General features: G+C 46.0%; 1 protein-coding gene and 1 long non-coding RNA gene across 2 annotated transcripts; both read right to left on the reverse strand.

Annotated features, from left to right (window-relative positions):
* Positions 1–2,063: 2,063 nt before the first annotated feature.
* On the reverse strand, positions 2,064–8,110 carry LOC115501194. Its single transcript, XR_003964744.1, has 3 exons — positions 8,018–8,110; positions 7,467–7,645; positions 2,064–2,099 (listed from the first exon to the last, which is right to left on the reverse strand). It is a non-coding gene; the product is annotated as an uncharacterized LOC115501194 (long non-coding RNA).
* Positions 8,111–18,788: 10,678 nt separating this feature from the next.
* On the reverse strand, positions 18,789–20,726 carry UBB (ubiquitin B). The gene is made up of 2 exons (XM_030295453.1): positions 20,622–20,726; positions 18,789–19,876 (listed from the first exon to the last, which is right to left on the reverse strand). The coding sequence occupies exon 2, from the start codon at positions 19,868–19,870 to the stop codon at positions 18,953–18,955; it is 918 nt and encodes a 305-aa protein (XP_030151313.1). The 5' UTR covers positions 19,871–19,876; positions 20,622–20,726; the 3' UTR covers positions 18,789–18,952.
* Positions 20,727–21,366: the final 640 nt, after the last annotated feature.

Raw genomic sequence — 21,366 nt, forward strand, 5'->3', positions numbered from 1 at the left:
TAGGCCTGCGCTGTCCCACCATCTGACTCTCTGAATTTAAATCAGTTAAAATAAAATGAAATTAAACATTCTGTTCTACAGTCAGAGTAACCACGTTTCGAATGCTCAGTAGCCACATGTGGTTGGTTAGTGGCTACCATATTGGACCGCACAGATACAGAACTTCTCCATCACTGCAGAGCATTCTATTGGACAGCACCGTTCTAGACACTGGAACACATTTCAGTCTCTCCAGTATGCCATGCTCCCTTATGTTGCCTCCAAGCCTTGCACAGGCTGGTCCCCCTGCCAGCAACAACCCTCCCCCCCAAACACACACACACACATACACACACACACATACGCACTGCCCTTGTTCTAGCCAGCTCCTACTCATCTGTTGTCTCTCCATTGAAACATCAATTCCTAGCCTTTCCTAGACCCTGAACTGGGTTGGAGGCCCCCACTAGGTGCTCCAGTGACACTATATACTTCTCCGATCATAACTCACTATCCATTATTGTTAACGTTTATTTGTCTGGCTTCACCTTTGACAATAACGAATGCCTACCTCACAATGTGCCAGACATTGTGCCTAGGGCTTTACATGCAACTCTCAGAGCCACCTTATTTCACAGACTGGGAAACTGAGGCTGAGCAAGATTAGGCACCTTGTCCAAGGCCACATAGCTGGGAGGTGACAAAGCAGGGGTTTGAATCCAGGGACACACCCTTATGCACCAAGCTCAACAAGGGGCAAGGTTTTGCCCCCCCCCCTTTTTTTTTTTACTGTATCCTCAGGACCTAGCAGACAGCTTGTGCTCAAGGCTTTTTTTCCCCTTTTTTTCCTGCAAGAAAGCTCTGAATGACTGCGTGGTTAATCATAATCATAATGCAGAGGACATTATTGTGCTGTTGGAGAAAAACCGAAAAGTGGACACCCTCAAGTCCTTCAGAGGCACTTCAGATGACAATGACAATTGGGCAGAAAACCCTAATTGCAAATGCAGTTTTTAAAAAGTTCTCAGATCATCAGCCATCTGGGACATGCAAATAAAAACAACAATGAGATACCTTCACACTGCTGGGATGGCTACAAATAAAAGACAGATAATGACAAGTGTTGGTGAGCCTATGGGGAAATTGGGATGCTCATACATTGCTGATGAATCATAAAATCAAACAGCCACTTTGGAAACCAGTCTAGCTGTTCCTCAAAAAATTAAGCACTAAGGGCGCCTGGCTGGCTCAGTTGGAAGAGCATGCAACTCTTGATGTCGGGGTCATGAGTTCGAGTCCCATGTTGGGTGTAGAGACTATGAAAAAAAATTAACCAGGTAGTTACCGTATGACCTAACTATTGCACTCATTTCAAAAGAAAGGTAAATGTATGTCTACACAAACACTTGTACACAACTATTTACGGCAGTGTTATTCATCATGGCCAAGTAGAAACTAAAATGTATAAGGCTTCTTTTGGGGGAAATGAAGATGTCCCAAATTAGACTGTGATGACAGCTGCACAACTGTGTAAATATATTAAAGACCATTGAACTGCACACTTCAAAACAGTGAACTGTATGTGATTTCTATCTTAAAAAAAAAAAAAAAGTCCTCTGAGCAGAAAATAATGCCTGTGTTCTTAGTGGGAAATGAATCAAGCAGAGAATAAAGTCTTCCTCAGTTCCAAGGTCACTGGACTTCTATTTCAACGTCGAAGTTTTGTTCAGTCCAGTCTCCATGTAAGGAAAAATCTCCTCCAAGCAGCCTTCACACCCATGTGTTTCATTTCACACTTAGTAACTTTTTATAAAGGCATGTTTCTTTTTTTGGAATTTATTTTCAGAATTGATTTTAAGAAAACGAAGAGAAAGGTCACAAAATGTGTAACAGACATATTCTTTGGAGGAAGGAATTAAGGATCAACGATGGGGGGCATCTGGCTTGCTCAGTCGGTAGAGCAGGTGACTCTTGATCTCAGGGTCCTGAGTTCAAGCCCAGGTTGGGGCTAAAGCTTACTTAAAAAAAGGGGGGGTGGGGTACCTGGGTGTCTCAGCTGGTAGAGCATCCAACTCTTGATCTCAGGGTCGTGTGTCATGAGTCCACATTGGGCATGGAGCCTACTTAAGAAAAAAAAAACAAGGATCAAGGATGAGAAGGCAACTTCCTTTTCAAGGTGTATCCTTAGCACTACTTGATTTTTTTTTTTTTTTTTTTTGCCATTGGCTTAAAAAAAAAACAAATATGGACTGTCTTGTAGAGTTAAAAAAAATTTCAACTCGTATGTGCAAGCTATGGCCAAAGCCTGTACATAATTAGTGTAAATTCTAAAGAGAGGTGGGGGAGAGGGGTTCAGAGTCTATAAGATGAGAATTATTCTGGCCGTAGAGGGGAGGAAGGGTAGGACTTGGGGGGAGGGAGGTGGACAGGCCAGGGCCTATGCCTAAAACTTTTGATTTCCTTATGCCAATCCCAAAACTTGGTCCGGAGCCTGGGCCAGGCCATGTTTACTGGCCAGATAGACAAAGCCTCCCTGAGCAGCACTGTATCTGGAACTGACAGTAAAGAAATAGAAAGAAGCCTGTTTAGGAGGCTGGACAAGCTTCCTGGAACAAAGGAGACAGCGACTAGAGTTTAGCAGGCTTATAGTGGGAGAAAAAAATGCTAGCTCAGGTGGCCCTGGTCCCCAGCAAGGACCAACTTAGAAGGCCACCGAGGCCACAGAGGAGAAGGGGACCAAAGTCCTGCCGGTGTGAGTACAGTCTGCTGGCCTGGGACAATTCTCACTCTCATGGAAAGTGAGCTGCCATTTCCCACACTGCCTCTGAGCCCCAGAGGCCACTGCTCAGCCAGACCCGCATGTGGGACCTTTCTCACAGGACCTAGAACAGCCACATCCAGGCCCCGTGCCAAATCTGGAAGCCCAGGCCCAGGCTGGGCATTTGCCTCTAGGGAAGTTCCCCAATCTTGGGCTGAAGCTGGGCCCGTTGTCAACAAGGCCTGCTATTGGCTAATAGACTTCCGATTTTTTTTAATGAAAAGATCAGGAGAGAGGGATGTTATCTGGGAGATCAGAACTGAGAAAGGGGGGATGGGAGGAAGGACCGAGTCTGAGCCAAATAAAGATGGGGCAGAGAGAGGAAGCGCGGGTCTCAGAGACAGGACCCAGAAGAGAGACACGCCCTGAGGCCGAGAGATCTAGAAGCAGGACAGGCTAGAACCAGCGCCAGAGACAAGGGGAAAGACCAGACGCAAGCAGGGTTGGTCTGGACCAAGCACCAAAAATGCATCAGATAACCTGACTGAGACAAAGGGTGGCCCAGGCTGCGGGCGAGGTCGAGCCTAAGGGACAGCAGTCGGACACCGAAGGATGGACGCGGACCAGAAGACCGAGCCGGGGATGCAGAAGGACAGACCCCAACCCTGCGCGGCTTCCACCCCGTCGCCCCTCCCCGACCGGGCCCCAGCCCCGCCCCCGCGCCCAGACGCGGCCCCTCCCCTTTCCCTAAGGGAGCTCCAGTCCCCGCCCCCACCCCCACCCCCCGCAAACACCTTCCCTGGGCCGCGGGCCTGCGGCTGGAGTTAGGTCTCCCCAGGACAGCGTGGGGGCGCGGCAGATCTTCCCCGTGGACGCGGATGGCCCACTCCTCATGCCCCACTCCGCTTCCCAAGTCACAAAGCAGGACAGTGAGGGTGTCAGGGACTGTGGCCTCTGCCTCCCTCCGAGGGAGCGGGTGCGTCCTAGAAGGATGCACCCTAGAGGTGGCAACTCAAGGAGCTTGTAGGACGCGGGCACACGCTTGACCGTGAGCCAGGCACTTTATGAGCATTTTGTTTCTTCTTTTTTAACAAGATTTTATTTTTAAGTAATTTCTACGCCCAACGTGGGGCTGGAACTCACAACCTCCCCTCTCCCCGACCCCCGCCCCCACCAGGTCAAGAGTCCCCCACTCCACCCACCGAGCCTGCCAGGTGCCCCTGGGCATTTTCTTTCTTCATCCTTACCTCCCCCTGGGAGATAGAACTTCCATTTCAGAGAAGGGGAAACAGAGTCAGAGGTGAACTAACTCTCTTGCTCTAGATCACAGCACGGGTCGCAAGTGATGGTGAGATTTGAACCCAGACCATCTGATTTCCCTCTGTGTTCCCATCTCTTCTTTAAAAAAAAAAGTTGGGGATTCTCCGTCTCCCTCTCTCTCTGCCCCTCCCCCCACTCATGCTGTCTTGTCTCTCTCAAAGTAAATAAATAAACTTTAAAATAATAAAATAGGGGCGCCTGGGTGGCGCAGTCAGTTAAGCGTCCGACTTCAGCCAGGTCACGATCTCGCGGTCCGTGAGTTCGAGCCCCGCGTCAGGCTCTGGGCTGATGGCTCAGAGCCTGGAGCCTGTTTCCGATTCTGTGTCTCCCTCTCTCTCTGCCCCTCCCCCGTTCATGCTCTGTCTCTCTCTGTCCCAAAAATAAATAAACGTTGAAAAAAAAAATTAAAAAAAAAATAAATAAAATAAAACTTACACCCTTTTTACACTGACAGTTTAAAGAATTTTGGGGAAGACACAAATGTTCGGACCACAGCAAAGGGAATAAACGGGTTGACTAAAGATCCAAGGGAAGAAGTTCCAAAAAAGAGTTTAGGATTTGAGGGGCACCTGGGTGGTTCAGTCAGTTAAGTGTCCAACTTCAGCTCAGGTCATGATCTCATGGTTGGTGGGTTCAAGCCCTGCACATGGCTCTCTGCTGTTAGTGAGAGCCTGCTTCAGATCCTCTGTCTCCCTCTCTCTCTCTCTGCCCCTTCCCTGCTGGTCCTCTCCCTCTCAAAATTAAATAAACATAAAAAAAAAAAAAAGAAGTTTAGGATTTGAGTGTTAGACCTTCCCTCAGAGCCCTAGGGTCCCCAGGGGCTGCCTGATTGCTACAAAAGCCTATCTCAGGAGAGAAAAGTTGTCCAGACCTGGGTACCCAGGTCAAACATTGCCTGAAAGTCCCACTTGGGGTCCAGAGAGTTAGACAATGGGGAAAACATGCTTCAGAACTTCCTTTGTTTCTCTGGGTTTTTTCCACTTGTTTTTTGTAAGTTTCTGCCTTTCATGGTAGGAGATTTCCTCAAATGTCTGGGACCAAAAAGCCAGGTGCATGGATGGGGCTTCACTGAGCTTCCCTAAAGGGTGATGTCACCGTTCTCAAAGTTTCCAGGGCAGACGTCTGCTTAATTCCCCCTGGTAGGCAGGGTCTCGTCTGTGCTTGGGTCCCCAGGGCACCAAGGTCTCAGCTTTTCCACTGAGTTAGGAATGGTCATCAACTGTCCAAGCATTGCCTCTGCATGGCTTCCTCTCCCACCCTCTTTGTCCTTATTTTATTCTTTTGTGATCATTTTATTTATTTATTTATTTATAAATCTTTATTCAAAGAGAGAGAGCATGAGCAGGGGATGGGCAGAGAGAGGGAGACAGAGAATCCCTAGCTGGCTCTGCACTGTTAGCACACAGCTGGACACGGGGGTTGAACCCACAAACCACAAGATCACCACCTGAGCCAAAACCAAGAGTCGGACACTTAACCGACTTAGCCACCCAGGTTCCCCTATCCTTTTGTGATTATTTTAAAGGGGTTTGGGGAGGAAAGCATTTTTTTTTAATTTTTTTCTTAATGTTTATTTATTTTTGACAGAGAGAGAGAGAGAGACAGAGCATGAGCAGGGGAGGGGCAGAGAGAGAGGGAGACAGAATCCGAAGCAGGCTCCAAGCTCCGACCCGTCAGCACAGATACCTACGCGGGGCTCGAACGCACAGACTGCGAGATCATGACCGGAGCCAAAGTTGGACGCTCAACCGACTGAGCCACCCAGGCGCCCCGTAACTGGAACCCCAACCATAACTGTGACATTTTATTTTTTTTTTATGTTTATTTTTGAGAGAGAAAGACAAAATGCAAGCAGGGGAGGGGCAGAGAAAGAGGAAGACACAGAATCCTAAGTAGGCTCTCAAGCTGTCAGCACAGAGCCTAAAGTGGGGTTCAAACCCATGGACCGTGAGATCATGACCTGAGCCAAAGTCGGATGCCCAACCAACTGAGCCACCCGCGTGCCCCTAAGATTTTATTCTTAAGTAACTTGTGTTATAGTTCCAATATCTTCCTTATATCTTTTAACATGTTTATTAGTCTAAAATTCTTATTCTGGGGTACCTGCCTGGCTCAGTCAGTAGAGCATGGGATTTTTGAACTTGGGGTCATGAGTTTGAGCTCCATGTTGGGTGTGGAGCCTACTTAAGAAAAAGTTGGAAGTAATAAACAATTTAAAAAATGAAAATAAATAAAATTCTTATTCTGACAAGAAACAGGTTATAGTTTTTCTGTTGAAAGCAGTGATGCCCTGGGGCACCTGGGTGGCTCAGTGGGTTCGCTGTTCGACTTTGGCTCAGGTCGTGATCTCACAGTCCGTGAGTTCGAGCCTCGTATCGAACTCTGTGCTGACAGCTCAGAGCCTGGAGCCTGCTTTGGATTCTGTGTCTCCCTCTCTCTCTGCCCCTCCCCCCCTCACGTTCTGTCTCTCAAAAATAAATAAACATTAAAAAAAATTGGGGGGGCGCCTGGGTGACTCAGTTGGTTAAGCCTCTGACTTTGGCTGGGGCCACGATCTCGTGGTCTGTGGGTTGGAGGCCTGCATGGGGCTTGGGCTGACAGCTCCGAGCCTGGAGCCTGCTTCTGATTCTGTGTCTCCCCCTCTCTCTTCCCCTCCCCTGCTCATGCTCTCTCTCTCTCTCTCAGAAATAAACATTAAAAAATTTAAAAAAAATTTTTTTTTTTTTTTTTAAAGAAAGCATTGATGCCCTTAGCCTGTGGGATCTGCCGCTAAGTCCAGCCAGATAGTTTCAGATTTGAGTTGAACTGTAGAACACCCAGCTGGTGTCGCCGAATTGCTTGGTGCGGAAAGAAAACCCTGCTCATTTGGTGACCAGAAGTGTCGGAAAGCAGAGGAGACACCCCCTGCTACCTCCCCTGGGAATCTCCTGCATGGGGAGTAGATAAGCCCGGGAAGGAGGCGCCACGAGAATACAGCCAAGCCACTCCTCGCCCCACAAGACGACCTTCAGGACGTGTTTCCACACTTTGCTCTCCAAAGAGAAGCAGCCTCAGGACTCACCCCTAAAATGTCATTCCCCGGATGTTGGGGGGGTGGTGAGTGGGCAGCTGTCAATCAGTCCACACCTGTTTTCGGCAGCATCTCCCAAACCTTGAGGTCTGGGCCGCCCTAATTGGACTCCAGGCACACCTGGATCCCAGAGCTGAGTCATTGGCGAGGTGGAGGCAGGTGCTGTTTGTTCCAAGGCAAGGGCGGGGGGGGAGGGCAATTAGCTCATCCCTCCCCATCACCCCCAAGAAATCTTTCTTTCCCACCTGATCCTCTTTGGGGGGAGGAGCTGGCAGCTGGTTTTGACCCCGACCTAGCATTGGATTCATCGTCCCGAGTGACAAGTGTCCGTTTACTGACCTGTTGGCACCCAGTGACTGCGCATATCTGTGCAGCCTTAGCACTTCGCACATGGGAAGAGAGACCAGTTACATTTCCGTAAATAGGAGGCTTTAGAGGAGGTCTTAGAAGAAAACGCTTGTTTTCCTCAGGCGATGCTCGGGGCCCCGATGCACACAGAGCTGTTTGGCCGCACCTTTCTGGAATAGAAGGGAGGATATTTTGTCTGTTTCTGGGCATAGCAAACCATGCTCCACGGAAAGTTTGTGTCTCTACCTTCTCCCCTTACATTCTGTGGTTTGGAGTCACCCCAGAGAGCCTGTGCAGATGTCATATTTTGTGGTATGTCTTTAGGCACGACCCTTAATTTCATTAAAAATTTCTATGTTAGAAGACCTGTTTCAGGCCCTGCTCGCCTGAGGCAGCGGACAGAGCTTGGAGCCATGCCGTGCTGCTCTGGCCTGTAAGTGCGGGGGGGGGACAGAGTTGAAAGGGGAGCAAATGAATCATTTTAGGCGGGTGAAGTCAGTCTGCAGGGAGCAGCCACTTAGAGGAAATCATCAGCACATTACCGGAAGCCAGAGCAGCCCCGATCTGTGTTCTCGCAGAAGAGAGTAGACGGCCGATGTGTCAGCAGCTCCAGAAAGGCCGAGGCCCAGACGTGCCACTGCGCACACTCTGTGGAACCTTCCAGCCCCCCGCTCGTGCCTCTTCAGCTTCTGTCTTCTTGTCTCTGGAGGTCTCTGTCCTTCCAAGCTCCTCTAGTCACCCCCTCGGGTGGCTCAGTGCCTTCTCCCTTCTCAAGGTCATGGCTGGTGTGGGGGCCGGAGCCATATTGTTCCCGTAAACCTTGGCAAGCTGTTTCCAGGAAAAGTGCAGGGGAGGAGGGGGAGGAGTAGGTTTACCTAAAAGGCCATCAGAGCTTCTGAATGAAAGTATTGGCTGCAAAAAGAGAGCAGGCCACCTCAGCTTCTAAAGGAAATTCTGTTCAGGCCTGATGCTCAGAAAACCCACTTTCACAGGCGTGGGAGGGGCTGAGGGGCTGTTTCACAGGAAGTCAAGGAACGCGGAGGAGGCGTTGGAGGCTGCCAGCTGATCTGCAAAGAGGTAGGCGGTAACCTTGGTCTGCTGGGCACGGTGAGAGATGGCATTCTCCCTTGGAAGTAAGGCCTTCCTCGGATAAGCCCTAAAGGTCCTTTCCTCCCACAGGTATTGGAACATTCCCTTAGCTGAATGCAACGGTCAGTATTTTCTGCTGGCAGAGTGAGGAGAGCAGTTCTGAAACCTGGGAGCATCGCCTCCCTTCCTGAAGGCCAGTGTTGGGGAGGCCTGGGCCGCATATTGAAGGAGTCTGCAGGGTGGACCTCTGTGCTTTGCCTGCTGTTCCCAGCAGGTCCCAGAACTTACCCCCCACCCTCTTCTTCCAGCAGGAAGTTCATATCCATCCCTACGGCAGGCAGATGGATGCCTGGGCCTGCTAAGCTTGCCTTTCTTCAAGCTCCTTTTTTTTTTTTTTTTTTAAATGTTTATTTATGTTTGAGAGACACAGCGTGAGTTGGGAAGGGCAGAGAGACAGAGGGAGACACAGAATCCAAAGCAGGCTCCAGGCTCTAAGCTATCCGCACAGAGCCTGACTCGGGGCTCGAACCCACAAACGGTGAGATCATGACCTGAGCCGAAGCTGGACGATCAACCACTGAGCCACCCGGGTGCCCCCAAAGAGTAAACATATAACATATAATGAGCTCTTACAAACCTTTGAGACAGTTGAACAAAAATTTTTAAAAATTGAGGACATGAAGGGGCATCTGGGTGGCTCAGTTGCTTGAGGGACCAACTCAGGATTTCGGCTCAGGTCATGATCCCAGGGTCATGGAATCGAGCCCTGAGTCGGCTCTGTGCTGAGCGTGGAGCTTGCTTGAGATTCTCTCTCTCTCCCTCTGCCCCTCTCCCCTGCTCATGCATGTGCTCTCTCTCTCTCTCTCAAAATAAAAATACAAAAATTGAGGATATAAACAGAGAGTTCACAGAAGGAAGAAAAGGTATTAAATCTTGCTCATCAAATAAACATGAATTTTTCATTATTTATTTATTTGACTAGATAATACCTGCCCATGGTGAAAATTTAAGCAGTTCAAAAGATTTTACATAGTGAAAGGATGTATCCCTTCCTAATCTCTTCCGGGCACCAACCAATGTTAGCAATTTCTTATGCATCTTTCTGGAATTATATTATGTGTACACAAAATCATTAAAGTATAAATATCCCCTTGTTCAGACAAGTAGGAACACATTTACTCACTTCTATTCACATTTTGGTTGTTTTCAGTGTATTGCTATTATTAACACGGCAATATTATTAATATTGCTATTATTAATTGCTATTAACATAACATGTCTATGTTCACGCTTCTTTGTCTACATTGGGGAGAATATCATTAGATTCCTAGAAGTGGAATTGCACTGAAAGTATATATGCATTAAAATGTTCCTTACTACCGGAGTCTGGATGGCTCAGTCAGTTAAGCGTCCGACTTCGGCTCAGGTCACGATCTCGCGGTCCGTGAGTCCGAGCCCAGCGTCGGGCTCTGTGCTGGCAGTTCAGAGCCTGGAGCCTGCTTCAGATGCTGCGTCTCCCTCTCTCTCTCCCCCTCTCCCACTCTCTCAAAAATAAATAAACATTAAAAAACTAAAGATAAAAAAATAAAATGTTCATTACTAAAAAAAAATAGATAAAAATAAAATAAAATAAAATAAAATAAAATAAAATAAAATAAAATAAAATAAAATAAAATAAAAAAGTGCACCTGCCTGGCTTAGTCAGTGGAGCATGTGACTCTTGATGTTTGGGTCATGAGTTCGAGCCCCATGCTAGGTATAGAGATTACTTAAATAGATAAAACTTAAAAAAAAATCTATGTTATCAATAGTTACTTCTAGTTGGTGGGAATTCAGGTAACTCAAATTATTTTACTTTCTTCTTTTTGCCATTCTAGGTTTTCTAAAGTTTTTTTTTTTTTTTTTTAACATTTTATTTGTTTTTGAGACAGGGAGAGACAGAGCATGAACAGGAGAGGGTCAGAGAGAGGGAGACACAGAATCTGAAACAGGCTCCAGGCTCTGAGGTGTCAGCACAGAGTCCGACGCGGGGCTCAAACTCACGGACTGCGAGATCATGACCTGAGCCGAAGTCGGCCGCTTAACCGACTGAGCCACCCAGGCGCCCCGGTTTTCTAAAGTTTTTAAATAATGGAATGTGTTATGTTGTTCCCTTAATAAGATAACAAATATGAATCAAGCTGTTTCCATTTTGAAAAAAAAAAAAAAGTGAAAACTCAAACCCAAACATCGATGATAAGGACAGGGCTACAAAGTTTTGCTATTTTGAAACGTATTTATTTTCACTTCTAAAGAAGTATGGGGCTATCACATGAGGGATAGGAAACAATTATAATAGTGTTGAGTGTACTTGGCAAAGTATAGTTATGTAATATAAAAAGCATATGTGAAAGTCACTATTGACGCTGGAGGTTAAATAGGCGTTACATTAATCGGTAGATACTCAATGGCTCCAAAGAATGTGTCTCTGGTTTGTTGATCTCTGGGGACAAAATGCTATTATGATCTGGAAATCACGAGGGTGGCAGTTTCCTCTCCTTGAAACACTCGTGCCCCAGAATGGTGAGAAGCATTATGTGATCCCCTTTTTAAAAAAATGTGTGTTATAAATAATTATCAAAAGCCTTACACAGTCACTCATTTTTATTTTTATTTTTTGGCCCAGAAGTCATAAAGAAAAAGATGGCCAGATTCTTTTTCAAATTCAAAACTTCTGTTTTTACAAAAGACCCCATAAGCAAGAGGTGAAATAATAGTCTGAAAGACCCTCTTTACCACAATTTTAAGAGATAAATCACTTTTCAGAATATATAAAGAGGTCCTACAAATTAATACTTTATCTTCTGTCTACACATCAGAAGGAGGATCATCTGCTTCCAGACTGGGACCATGGGTAACTGAAACCGAGGGAACGCAAAACCTCAGATAAGGGGGGACTACTGTGGTGTCACAAGTTTAATCAGGGACATGCACGTTAAGACAATAGAGTGTCATTTTTCCCCTTCGAATCATCCAAACTTTAAATGATTCATAATGTACATATTGTTTTAAGTGTTTATTTTCGTTTCTTTTTGAGGGAGAGAGGGAGGGGCAAAGAGAGAGGGAGACAGAGAATCCCAAGCACTCTGCACTGACAGTGTGCAGCCCAATGCGGGGTTGGAACCCACGAACTGCCAGATGATGACCTGAGACGAAATCAAGAGTCAGATGCTTAACCGACTGAGCCACCCAGGGGCCCCAGGACTAGGTACTTCTATGCAGTACTGGTGGGAGTTTATATTGGCATCGTTTTTTATTGTGGTACAAAATACACAAAAGTTACCATTTTAACCCTTGTCAGGTGTCCAGAGTGACATCACGTGCATTCACATTGGTGTGCAACCATCACCGGTATCATCTGCGGAACTTTCTCATCTTCCCAAACTGAAACTTCATGCCCACCTATGACGAGTTCTCCTTTCCCTCCCCCCAAGCCCCTGGCAACGACCATTCCACTCTCTGCCTGTATGAATTGGACGGCTCTGGGCACCCCCTATGTGGGGGACCATCCAGTAGTGGCCCTTTGGTGAACAACTTATTTCTCTTAGCATCATGTCTCCAAGTTTCATCCACGCCATAGCATGGGTCCGGATTCCCTTCCTTTTTAAGACTGAATCCTCTTCCACGGTGTGCGGTATAATCTTTTTTTAAAGGGCAACTTGGTAGTAACCACGAGCTTTAAGATGCCACGTTCTTGGACACAGTTCCACTTCTAGGTATATCCTGGAGAAATATTTGCACATTTGCAATAAATTGCATTTACGAGGATGTTCATTGCAGCATCCTCGTTTGAATGGTGAAAAATTAAAAACCACCTAATATTAATCAGTAAGGAGATGGGTAAACTATGGTATATCCACACTATGAAATATATTGCAGCAATTCAAAAAGAATGGAGTTGATCCATAGTTACTGGCATGGAAATGTCTCCAGGCAATAGGAGTTGCAGTTAGGTATAATTTTAAAACTGTTTTTATATAATACATAAATATGCAAACACGTTGAAAATAATCTGGTGATAAATGCACCAAACTTTTATCAAGTAGCACAAAGAAAGGTAAGTGTGGGCAGAACAAGTTCTGGGAAGAGGCACTGAAAAAGGACTTTCACGTTATACTCTATATATGTTACCTTTTTTTTTTTTAAGATTTTATTTTGAGGGTGCCTGGGTGGTTTGGTTGGTTAAGAGTCCGACTCTTGATTTTGGCTCAGGTCAGGATCTCACGGTTGTGAGATCCAACCCCGCATCAGGCTTTGCACTGGGAGTGGAGCCTGCTTAAGAATCTCTCTCTCCCTCTCTCTCCCTGCTCCTCCCCTGCTCCCTGAATGAATGAATGAATGAGTGAATAAATAAGATTAAGTTTTTATTTAAATAACAATTAAAACAAGAAATATGCTAAATTGAGTATATCTGAATTGCAGGGTTAATGGAGGTTTTTTCTGTATTTCTCAAGTTTCCTACATTGAGCGTATATACTATTATATACCTATATATTGTATAGGAGCACAATATAATTATTTTAAGGAAAAAATAGTATGCCTACTGTGAATCATCGTAACAAGATTGAAGTAAATCTATATATGAGGACGTGTGTGTGTATATGTGTGTGTGTGTGTGTGTGTTTTGTATTGATACAGAAGTCTAGAACGACCCTACAATGTACATTCTTACCGTGTCCTTACAAACCAATAAATAACGTTTCCATTACCCCTGAGTTAATTTCATTCTACTCTTCTTGCTAAGTTCCTGCTACACAGGCCATCTTGCTGTTAAGTTTTCTTCTACCTTGGGACCTTTGCATATGATGTTCTTTGCCTGGAACACTCTTCCCCCAGATATCATCAGGCAAGCCCTCATTTCTTCCAAACCTTTGCTCAAGTATCATCCTGTCTCTGAAACCTTCTCTGACCACTCCATATCCCTTATTTTGCTTGCCACTATACTACTTCTCATTATCTAAAATATGATGTTCTTACCTATTTGTCTCCTCTTTAATATACATGGGGGCTAGAACTCAGTTTTGTTCATTGCTGCATTTTCACTGCAATAGACAATAGACACAATAGACAATAAACATTCATTGAGCGAAAAAATGAATGGAAAAATATTCTCATTAAATGTGAGGTGAGCGGATTTTTCATTTTTTTACTGGATGTTTGTTTATATCACTAGATGTATTTATTTAAAAAGAGCTAGGGGGCGCTTGGGTGGCTCAGTTAAGCTTCCAACTTTTTTTTAATTAAAAAAAATTTTTTTAAGTTTATTTATTTTGAGACAGAGACAGCATGAGCGAGGGAGTGGCAGAGAGAGAGGGCGAGAGAGAGAGTCCCAAGCAGGCTCCACACTGTTGGCATAGAGTCCAATGCAGGGCTCAAACCCATGAAATCGTGAGATCATGACCTGAGCCGAAACCGAGAGTCAGACGCTTAGCTGACTGAGCCACCCAGGTGCCCCTTAATTTTTTTTAATGTTTATTTATTTTTGAGAGAGAGAGAGAGAGACAGTTTGAGACGGGAAGGGGCAGAGAGAGAGGGAGACACAGAATTTGAAGCAGGCTCCAGGCTCTGAGCTGTCAGCACAGAGCCTGACGCGGGGCTCGAACTCACGAACCGTGAGATCATGACCTGAGCAGAAGTCAGACACTCAACTGAACCACCCAGGGGCCCGGAGATTCCAACTTCTCACTTCAGCTCAGGTCAGGATCCCAGGGTCATGGAATCAAGCCCCGTGTCGGGCCTTGAGTGTGGAGCCTGTTTGAGATTCTCTCTCTCTCCCTCTGCCCCTCTTTCCTGCTCTCTCTCTCTCCCAAATACACTAAGGAAGAAAAAAAGACTAAAAAAGAGTTAATACCACTTTTTGTTATTTTACAAAATCAACCAGATAATTTTTTAAAATCACATGTCCTAATTTATACTACCTGCTTGAAGACAAGCCATAACAGGTACTGATTGAAAACAACTTAGTTATGGAAGCAAATCTTAACCTGAAAGAATTTGAGCAATTTCCTTGTGAATTGGGAGAGTATTTATATGGTTCTATTTTGTATTTGTTGTTCTATTTTAGCAGAATATCCAGGCCCACCTTTTTGTAGCATGCAAGCCTGTGACAGCATGTTTCTGTCCTGAAGGAGAAAGGTAAACGTGGAGGGAACAGGTTTTGGGGAGAGACACTGAAAATGACTTTCATGTTTTAAACCTGTATATGTTATTTTTGATGGAGTCTTTATAAGGGGGTTATACTCATTGGTATTGAAGTAACAAATCAATACGGGAACAAAGCATAATCAGCAATGTTAGTTTGGGAGGCAGGGAGAGGTCACGGTTTGAACAATGTTTCTCAAATTTTGAGGGATGTTAATTGATCAGAAAGGAAAGTGAAATAAAAAGTGAAACCGGAAATTGGAAAGCACTGGGTTAAACTTCAGACCAATTCTTCAAAACAAAACTTCTTGGAGCCCTTACCATGCTAGTGCACATTGTAAATCTCCAGGAGGGAGGTAACTTCCTGAGCTCTTGTGACCACAGCATCCCATTCACAGCGGTTGTAGTTTGAAGGATGAAGTTTGGGAAATACTGAAACCAGAATTTTCTGGAGGTAAAAGCATTCCTTAAGGGGAGTCCTGGTGGGTGTCGGGTGGTCAGAAGAGTAGATGTTAGAATCAATTACAGGGAGTTGGGTGAGACCTACTTACTGGCTGGAGTGAACTTTACCCCTCAACTTCTGAGGATCCCCTCACAACCCCCTAAACGGGAGGATAAGGACAGTGATGGGATCAAGAAAAGCATGAAAAAAGAAGAAACCTCAACACTGACTTTTCCGTTAACATCGTTGAACTAAATGCAAGATCCTCTTCCAGAAATCCACATTTGTCTAAAGCTTCCACTCGGAGTTGTCTGGGCTTCATTAAAGGGGAGTCACGGCTTACCCCCGCAGATTCTTTGGGAAATGAGCAGAGTGTAACTAAAATAAAGTGTGCTGAGGTTCAGGAAGGTTCTAGAGGTCCTCCTGGGAGACCCACAGAGAATCAAAGAGACTTGTGCACAGTTTATCCAATTCAGGAGCACAGTTTGACTTCAAAATTACATTGCTGGCTCTTGAACAGGGGCTGCTGGTGGACAATGCTGATGCTATGCTGTAAATGATTTCAGCCTTCCTGAAAGCCTATGGGTGGCAATTCTGAAAATACCATCCAGAAAGCAGTTAAAATACACCTCCCTTTACTCCCCTGAAGCAGCCAATGTTAAGCAGGGGCCCACCCTTTTGTGAGCTTATGCACACATTCACATTTTTTTTCTATAGCATTTTTCACTGACTTGAGTATTGTTCCATATCTGTTCCTACCTCCTACATTTTTTTAAACTATTGCATTATTATCAAGTAACCACTCTCCTGTGCAATCAGGTCATTTCCAGTTTTATTACAGTAAATAGCATTATAAGCACTAGGCAAGTTTTTGCATGGTTTTAAGCACTTCAACATGTAATCCTAACGATTCTGTGAAGTATAATTAACACCATTTCTACAGATGAGGAATATGATGTACTGACAAGGTGAACTCGTTGTCCAAGGTTAGAAGCCAGTAGGCAGGCGGTGGAGCAATTTGAACTCCGGTAGCCTTGTCTCCTGAGCCACACTCAATCAGTCCACTCACTACATTCTTACCCAGAGGGCATATAATCTTTAAATTATGTAAAATTCACTGTTTTTTTTTTTTTTTTCAATCTCACTGAGAACTAACAAAAACTATCTTGGAGTGGCATCAGGTAAAGTACACCAAACAAGTATTCTTTTAGCACATCTTTTTTAAAAAAAGATTTTAAGTAATCTCTACATCTAACACGAGGCTCAAACTCACAACTCTTGAGATCGAGTCACATGCTCTGACTGAGCCAGACAAGGGCCCCTCTTGTAGCACATCTTCGCACTTTCAGGAAAGATCATAAGAAGCGGAATATTAACAGAAACCCTTCTTCTATCGGATTCCTAAGTAGAAGGGAAACATTTCCTTAAAGGGCAGGTGGGATATTTGCACCACAGGCTGTAGCGGAATGGGTCAGTCTCTTCCTTCCCATGGGCTCTTTGGCATCTGGACTAACACTGCAATTGAGAACTGTATTTCTGGCAGTTAGACGAGGAGCTAAGTGGACAAACAACATGAAGCTGAACAATGAAAATGAGTTATCGTGGCTTCAGATACACAGACATATCTTTATCACCTCTTTCATCCATTTCTAGGACATCCCCAAAGGAAAGCTCCACTCCCATCCAGTCACATTTCCCCACAGCATTGCTGGCCCCTTACCAGTAGTCAAGTGAACAGGAGCCACAAACTAGTTGACCTCAATTTTACTCAGTGTAGAGCAAGGTTTGAGGCCACGAGTGATAAACCCATTTCCCAAACTGATAGCACAGGTTGTTGAATACGCATTTAGAGAGCATTTTTCTTGGTCAAATTTCAAGTTGTGTGCAAAAGAGAAATTTGTTAAGACCCATGAGTATGTAGGGGATCCCTATGGAAAATAGATCCTAAGAGAATGAGACTGTATAAGCTGAGATCTTTTTCCTCGAGATTCACATGACTACAGAGCTGCAAACCTGTCAAGAGATAAGGAAGAATTCGAGAAATAATACAACTGTGCAAGTCCTAGTGCACAAACCATTAGTTTTTACTTCAGTGAAATACTTTTATTCTCCAAGTTTTCAAAACAGGGCTTTTAAGTATAAAGCGAAGTGTGGGAAAGGACAAGACTTTTTAATCTTTGAAACACAGCTTTCCTAGCAAGAGGGCTGTTCTTAATTACTGAGTAGTCAGCAAAAAACCTGCTTAAAAGCATTAGAAGGGTGCCTGGATGGCTTAGTTGGTTGTATCCGGCTTCAGCTCAGGTCATGATCTCACGGCTCGTGGGTTCGAGCCCCGAATCAGGCTCTGTGCTGACAGCTCAGAGCCTGGAGCCTGCTTTGGATTCTGTGTCTCCCTCTCTTCTCTGCCCCTCCCTTTCTCTCAAAATTAGCCTTGAACAAGTCGACCTTGTAAAGCACTGGAACTGGAAAAGATGTCATCTTCCAATAGTGAAATCCTTCCAATCTAATAGCAAAAAGACATTCCCTTAAGTCCAAGAAAGGCTTTTTTCATTAGTACCTCCAAAGATTTAATATAGCTGTTTTTGCCTTTTCTGGCCCAGTTTATGACCACCCCTCTAGAATGAATTATTAATTCATTCGAACAGCCCATCAAGTGGTTATTTCCAGGGTCTAATTTACAAAGAAACCCTGAGTTCAGTACTCCAGTTTAGTATTTTATGCTCCAACGTCATCAGATTTCTAGGGCAGGAATTTTACAACTATTGCTGTGGCAAAGTTCCCAAAATCATGCAAGTCATTCATTGTCGGGTATACCTGGACTACCAGACCAATTTCTACAATGTTCAGCTGCTCCTTTATGACACACCTCAGTGGAATTAAGGTGTTTTCTCTTAACAGCAACACTTGTAATGACAAGTTCTTGTACCAGAAAAGTTATTTTCCTATTACAGTGTAAACTTGAGAAAACCAAGAGGGCTTCCAACTTCTTCCCCCTCCGTGTACTCCCCACAACACCCAATTTTGTCCCAAGATGAAAACCACGTTTATTTACTCAAGTTCTATTGCAGGCACTGTAAAGGCTAAAGAGAACTTAGGGCATTGTTAATAAAGGGTATCCTGTTCTCTACATTTTTACTTAACTTTTTTCTAACAATATCAGAAACTACTATGGGTGTTAATGTGACTCGATCTCACGGTTTTGAGTTCAGGCCCCAGTTTGGGCATAGAGCTTACTTAAAAAAAATCACAATACTTGAAACCACAATTCAGCAGCCTCAACAAAAATTCCATTTTTCTCTACAAGGATCGATCAGGTCAACTATTTGAGGGGTAGGCAAGTTTGCTTTCCCTCAATAGGCCTCCAATTCAACGAATTTTTAATTGTACTGCACTTCTGAAATGGCCTCCCATTACACCAGAATCTTATGACCTTTAACAAAGGACAAATTTCCCGCAACTCAAAACACCTTTTCCTTCCCAAGGGGACTGACTTTGGTGAAAATGACCTTCTGAAAGCTAATCCCCCTTCCTTGAAGGGACCCTTTTAACCAGACAGGCCCCCCCCCCCCCCCACCGTGTAATTTCACGACAGACACCAAATATGCTACCATGCAACAAAACTTTTATTAACATTTTGAACAGCTATTGAGAAAACCAGTATTTCAGCAATTGCTGAAACTGGTAATTTCTAAACTTAAACTGGGGCAAATGGCTAGAGTGCAGAGCAACGCCATCATTGGGCACTATGAACTTCAAGACTGAAGAATTAACAGCCACCCCTCAGACGAAGAACCAGGTGCAGGGTCGACTCTTTCTGGATGTTGTAATCAGAAAGAGTGCGGCCATCTTCCAGCTGCTTGCCTGCAAAGATGAGCCTCTGCTGGTCAGGAGGGATGCCTTCTTTATCTTGGATCTTGGCCTTCACATTTTCGATGGTGTCACTGGGCTCCACCTCCAGGGTGATGGTCTTGCCGGTCAGGGTCTTCACGAAGATCTGCATACCACCCCTCAGACGCAGGACCAGGTGCAGGGTCGACTCTTTCTGGATGTTGTAATCAGAAAGAGTGCGGCCATCTTCCAGCTGCTTGCCTGCAAAGATGAGCCTCTGCTGGTCAGGAGGGATGCCTTCTTTATCTTGGATCTTGGCCTTCACATTTTCGATGGTGTCACTGGGCTCCACCTCCAGGGTGATGGTCTTGCCGGTCAGGGTCTTCACGAAGATCTGCATACCACCCCTCAGACGCAGGACCAGGTGCAGGGTCGACTCTTTCTGGATGTTGTAATCAGAAAGAGTGCGGCCATCTTCCAGCTGCTTGCCTGCAAAGATGAGCCTCTGCTGGTCTGGGGGGATGCCCTCCTTATCCTGGATCTTGGCCTTCACGTTTTCGATGGTGTCGCTGGGCTCCACCTCCAGGGTGATGGTCTTGCCGGTCAGGGTCTTCACGAAGATCTGCATACCACCCCTCAGACGCAGGACCAGGTGCAGGGTCGACTCTTTCTGGATGTTGTAATCAGAAAGAGTGCGGCCATCTTCCAGCTGCTTGCCTGCAAAGATGAGCCTCTGCTGGTCTGGGGGGATGCCCTCCTTATCCTGGATCTTGGCCTTCACATTTTCGATGGTGTCACTGGGCTCCACCTCCAGGGTGATGGTCTTGCCGGTCAGGGTCTTCACGAAGATTTGCATTTTGACCTAAAGCGTTTAAAGGAATAAAGGTTAGTGTACCACCACAGGATCTTTAAGTTACTTACATAAATAATTATCCAAAGAGAAGTTAACTTCATTCTCTTAAGTGCCTTGACCGTATTAACCTCTCTCACAAACCTCTCGACTTTCAGTAGCCTCCAATCAGGCACTGAATATAGAATCTAGTCAAGGCTTTCAACTTAAAGACGATGAAGGACCAAAAACGTTTTCAAGGTTTCCTGTTCTTTCTTCGCTAAATCGTCTTCCTTCCCCACCCCATCCCCGGAATTCCCCCAAAACCTAAGCAGGACACGGAAAACTAAAAACAAACCAAAAAAAAAAAAAAAAACAAAACCAAAAAAAACCTTCCTAAAACTCGAAAAATAAAAATTGTTGTTTAAACGGAAATGAGGCGGGACGCTTTCACCGCGTTGGGATTCAAAATCTGTAACAGTTTTAGAAACCAAGCTAGACCACCTTTTTTCCGCCTTCCCCCCCTGAAGCAGACACGATGGAATCTCCATCGGTTAAGGGTCGGTTGGTCTCTGTCGGCGCGCGCGCGCGAACCGCCCCCGCTCCCTGCACGTAAACAAGGCCGACTCTTCCGGAAAGGCCCGGCGCCGCGTCACCTCGCCCTCCCCTCCCCCAACCCCTTTCCCTGAGGGCCACCCGGACCCCCAAAGCTGCCAGCCTGGTCTCGCTTAGAGCCCCTCTCCACTCCTCCCAGGTCTCGAAGGCCGCGGGCCAGTACCTGGTAGCGAACGCAAGGACACCGAAGACAATCACGTCCGGCCGCCCCGACACCGACACACACCCAGCGCTGCCAGCCGCTTCTGAACGCTCGCGGCTCCGCGGAGCTGGGATTTATGCAGCGTCTGTTGCGTGACTCATCACTGCTTACGTAGCCGCCGTGTCCGTACGCTACTGAAAGTAGTTCGCTCGGCCCCACCTCCCGCAGCCCGGTTAGGCCCTTCCACCGAGCCCCAGGTTCCTCAGAGGCGAAGAAAGGACCCTAAAAATTCAGCTCCCCTCTCTTCCAGGTGACCCTTCTCCTCCCTTAGGAAAAAATAGGAACATTATCAGGCGGATGGATTTGAGTTAAGGGGACCTTCCTCGAAAGCTCTCGAAACTTCCTTGCGGCGGCGGCGCTGATTGGTGAGGCGGATGAAGGCGAGGCCGGTGCTGATTGGTGGGAGACGCGGCGGCTCCGTTGTTGCTGGGCTCCGTGCTGGGGTAAGTAAGCGCGGACGTTGCTAAGTAGCTCAGTGCGCGTGCGCCCCAGAGGCGCGCCTTCGCGAGAGAGGTGTACTTCCGGCCGGAGAGGGAGGAGGGGTAATTGACTCCCGCCTCCGAAGTCCCCCGTCCCCCCACTAAATGTTGGGTGTTTGGGCCTTAAGTGAGGAAAAAGCCTCCCCTGCGGCGACTTCCCCGGGAAGGCCGCCCCGGTTCCGGTTTGGGTGGCGCGGCTCGCGCTGGTTTCTGCCGGCGTCTGCCGG

This window comes from Lynx canadensis, chromosome E1, assembly GCF_007474595.2.
Source record: "Lynx canadensis isolate LIC74 chromosome E1, mLynCan4.pri.v2, whole genome shotgun sequence".
Lineage (NCBI taxonomy): Eukaryota > Metazoa > Chordata > Mammalia > Carnivora > Felidae > Lynx > Lynx canadensis.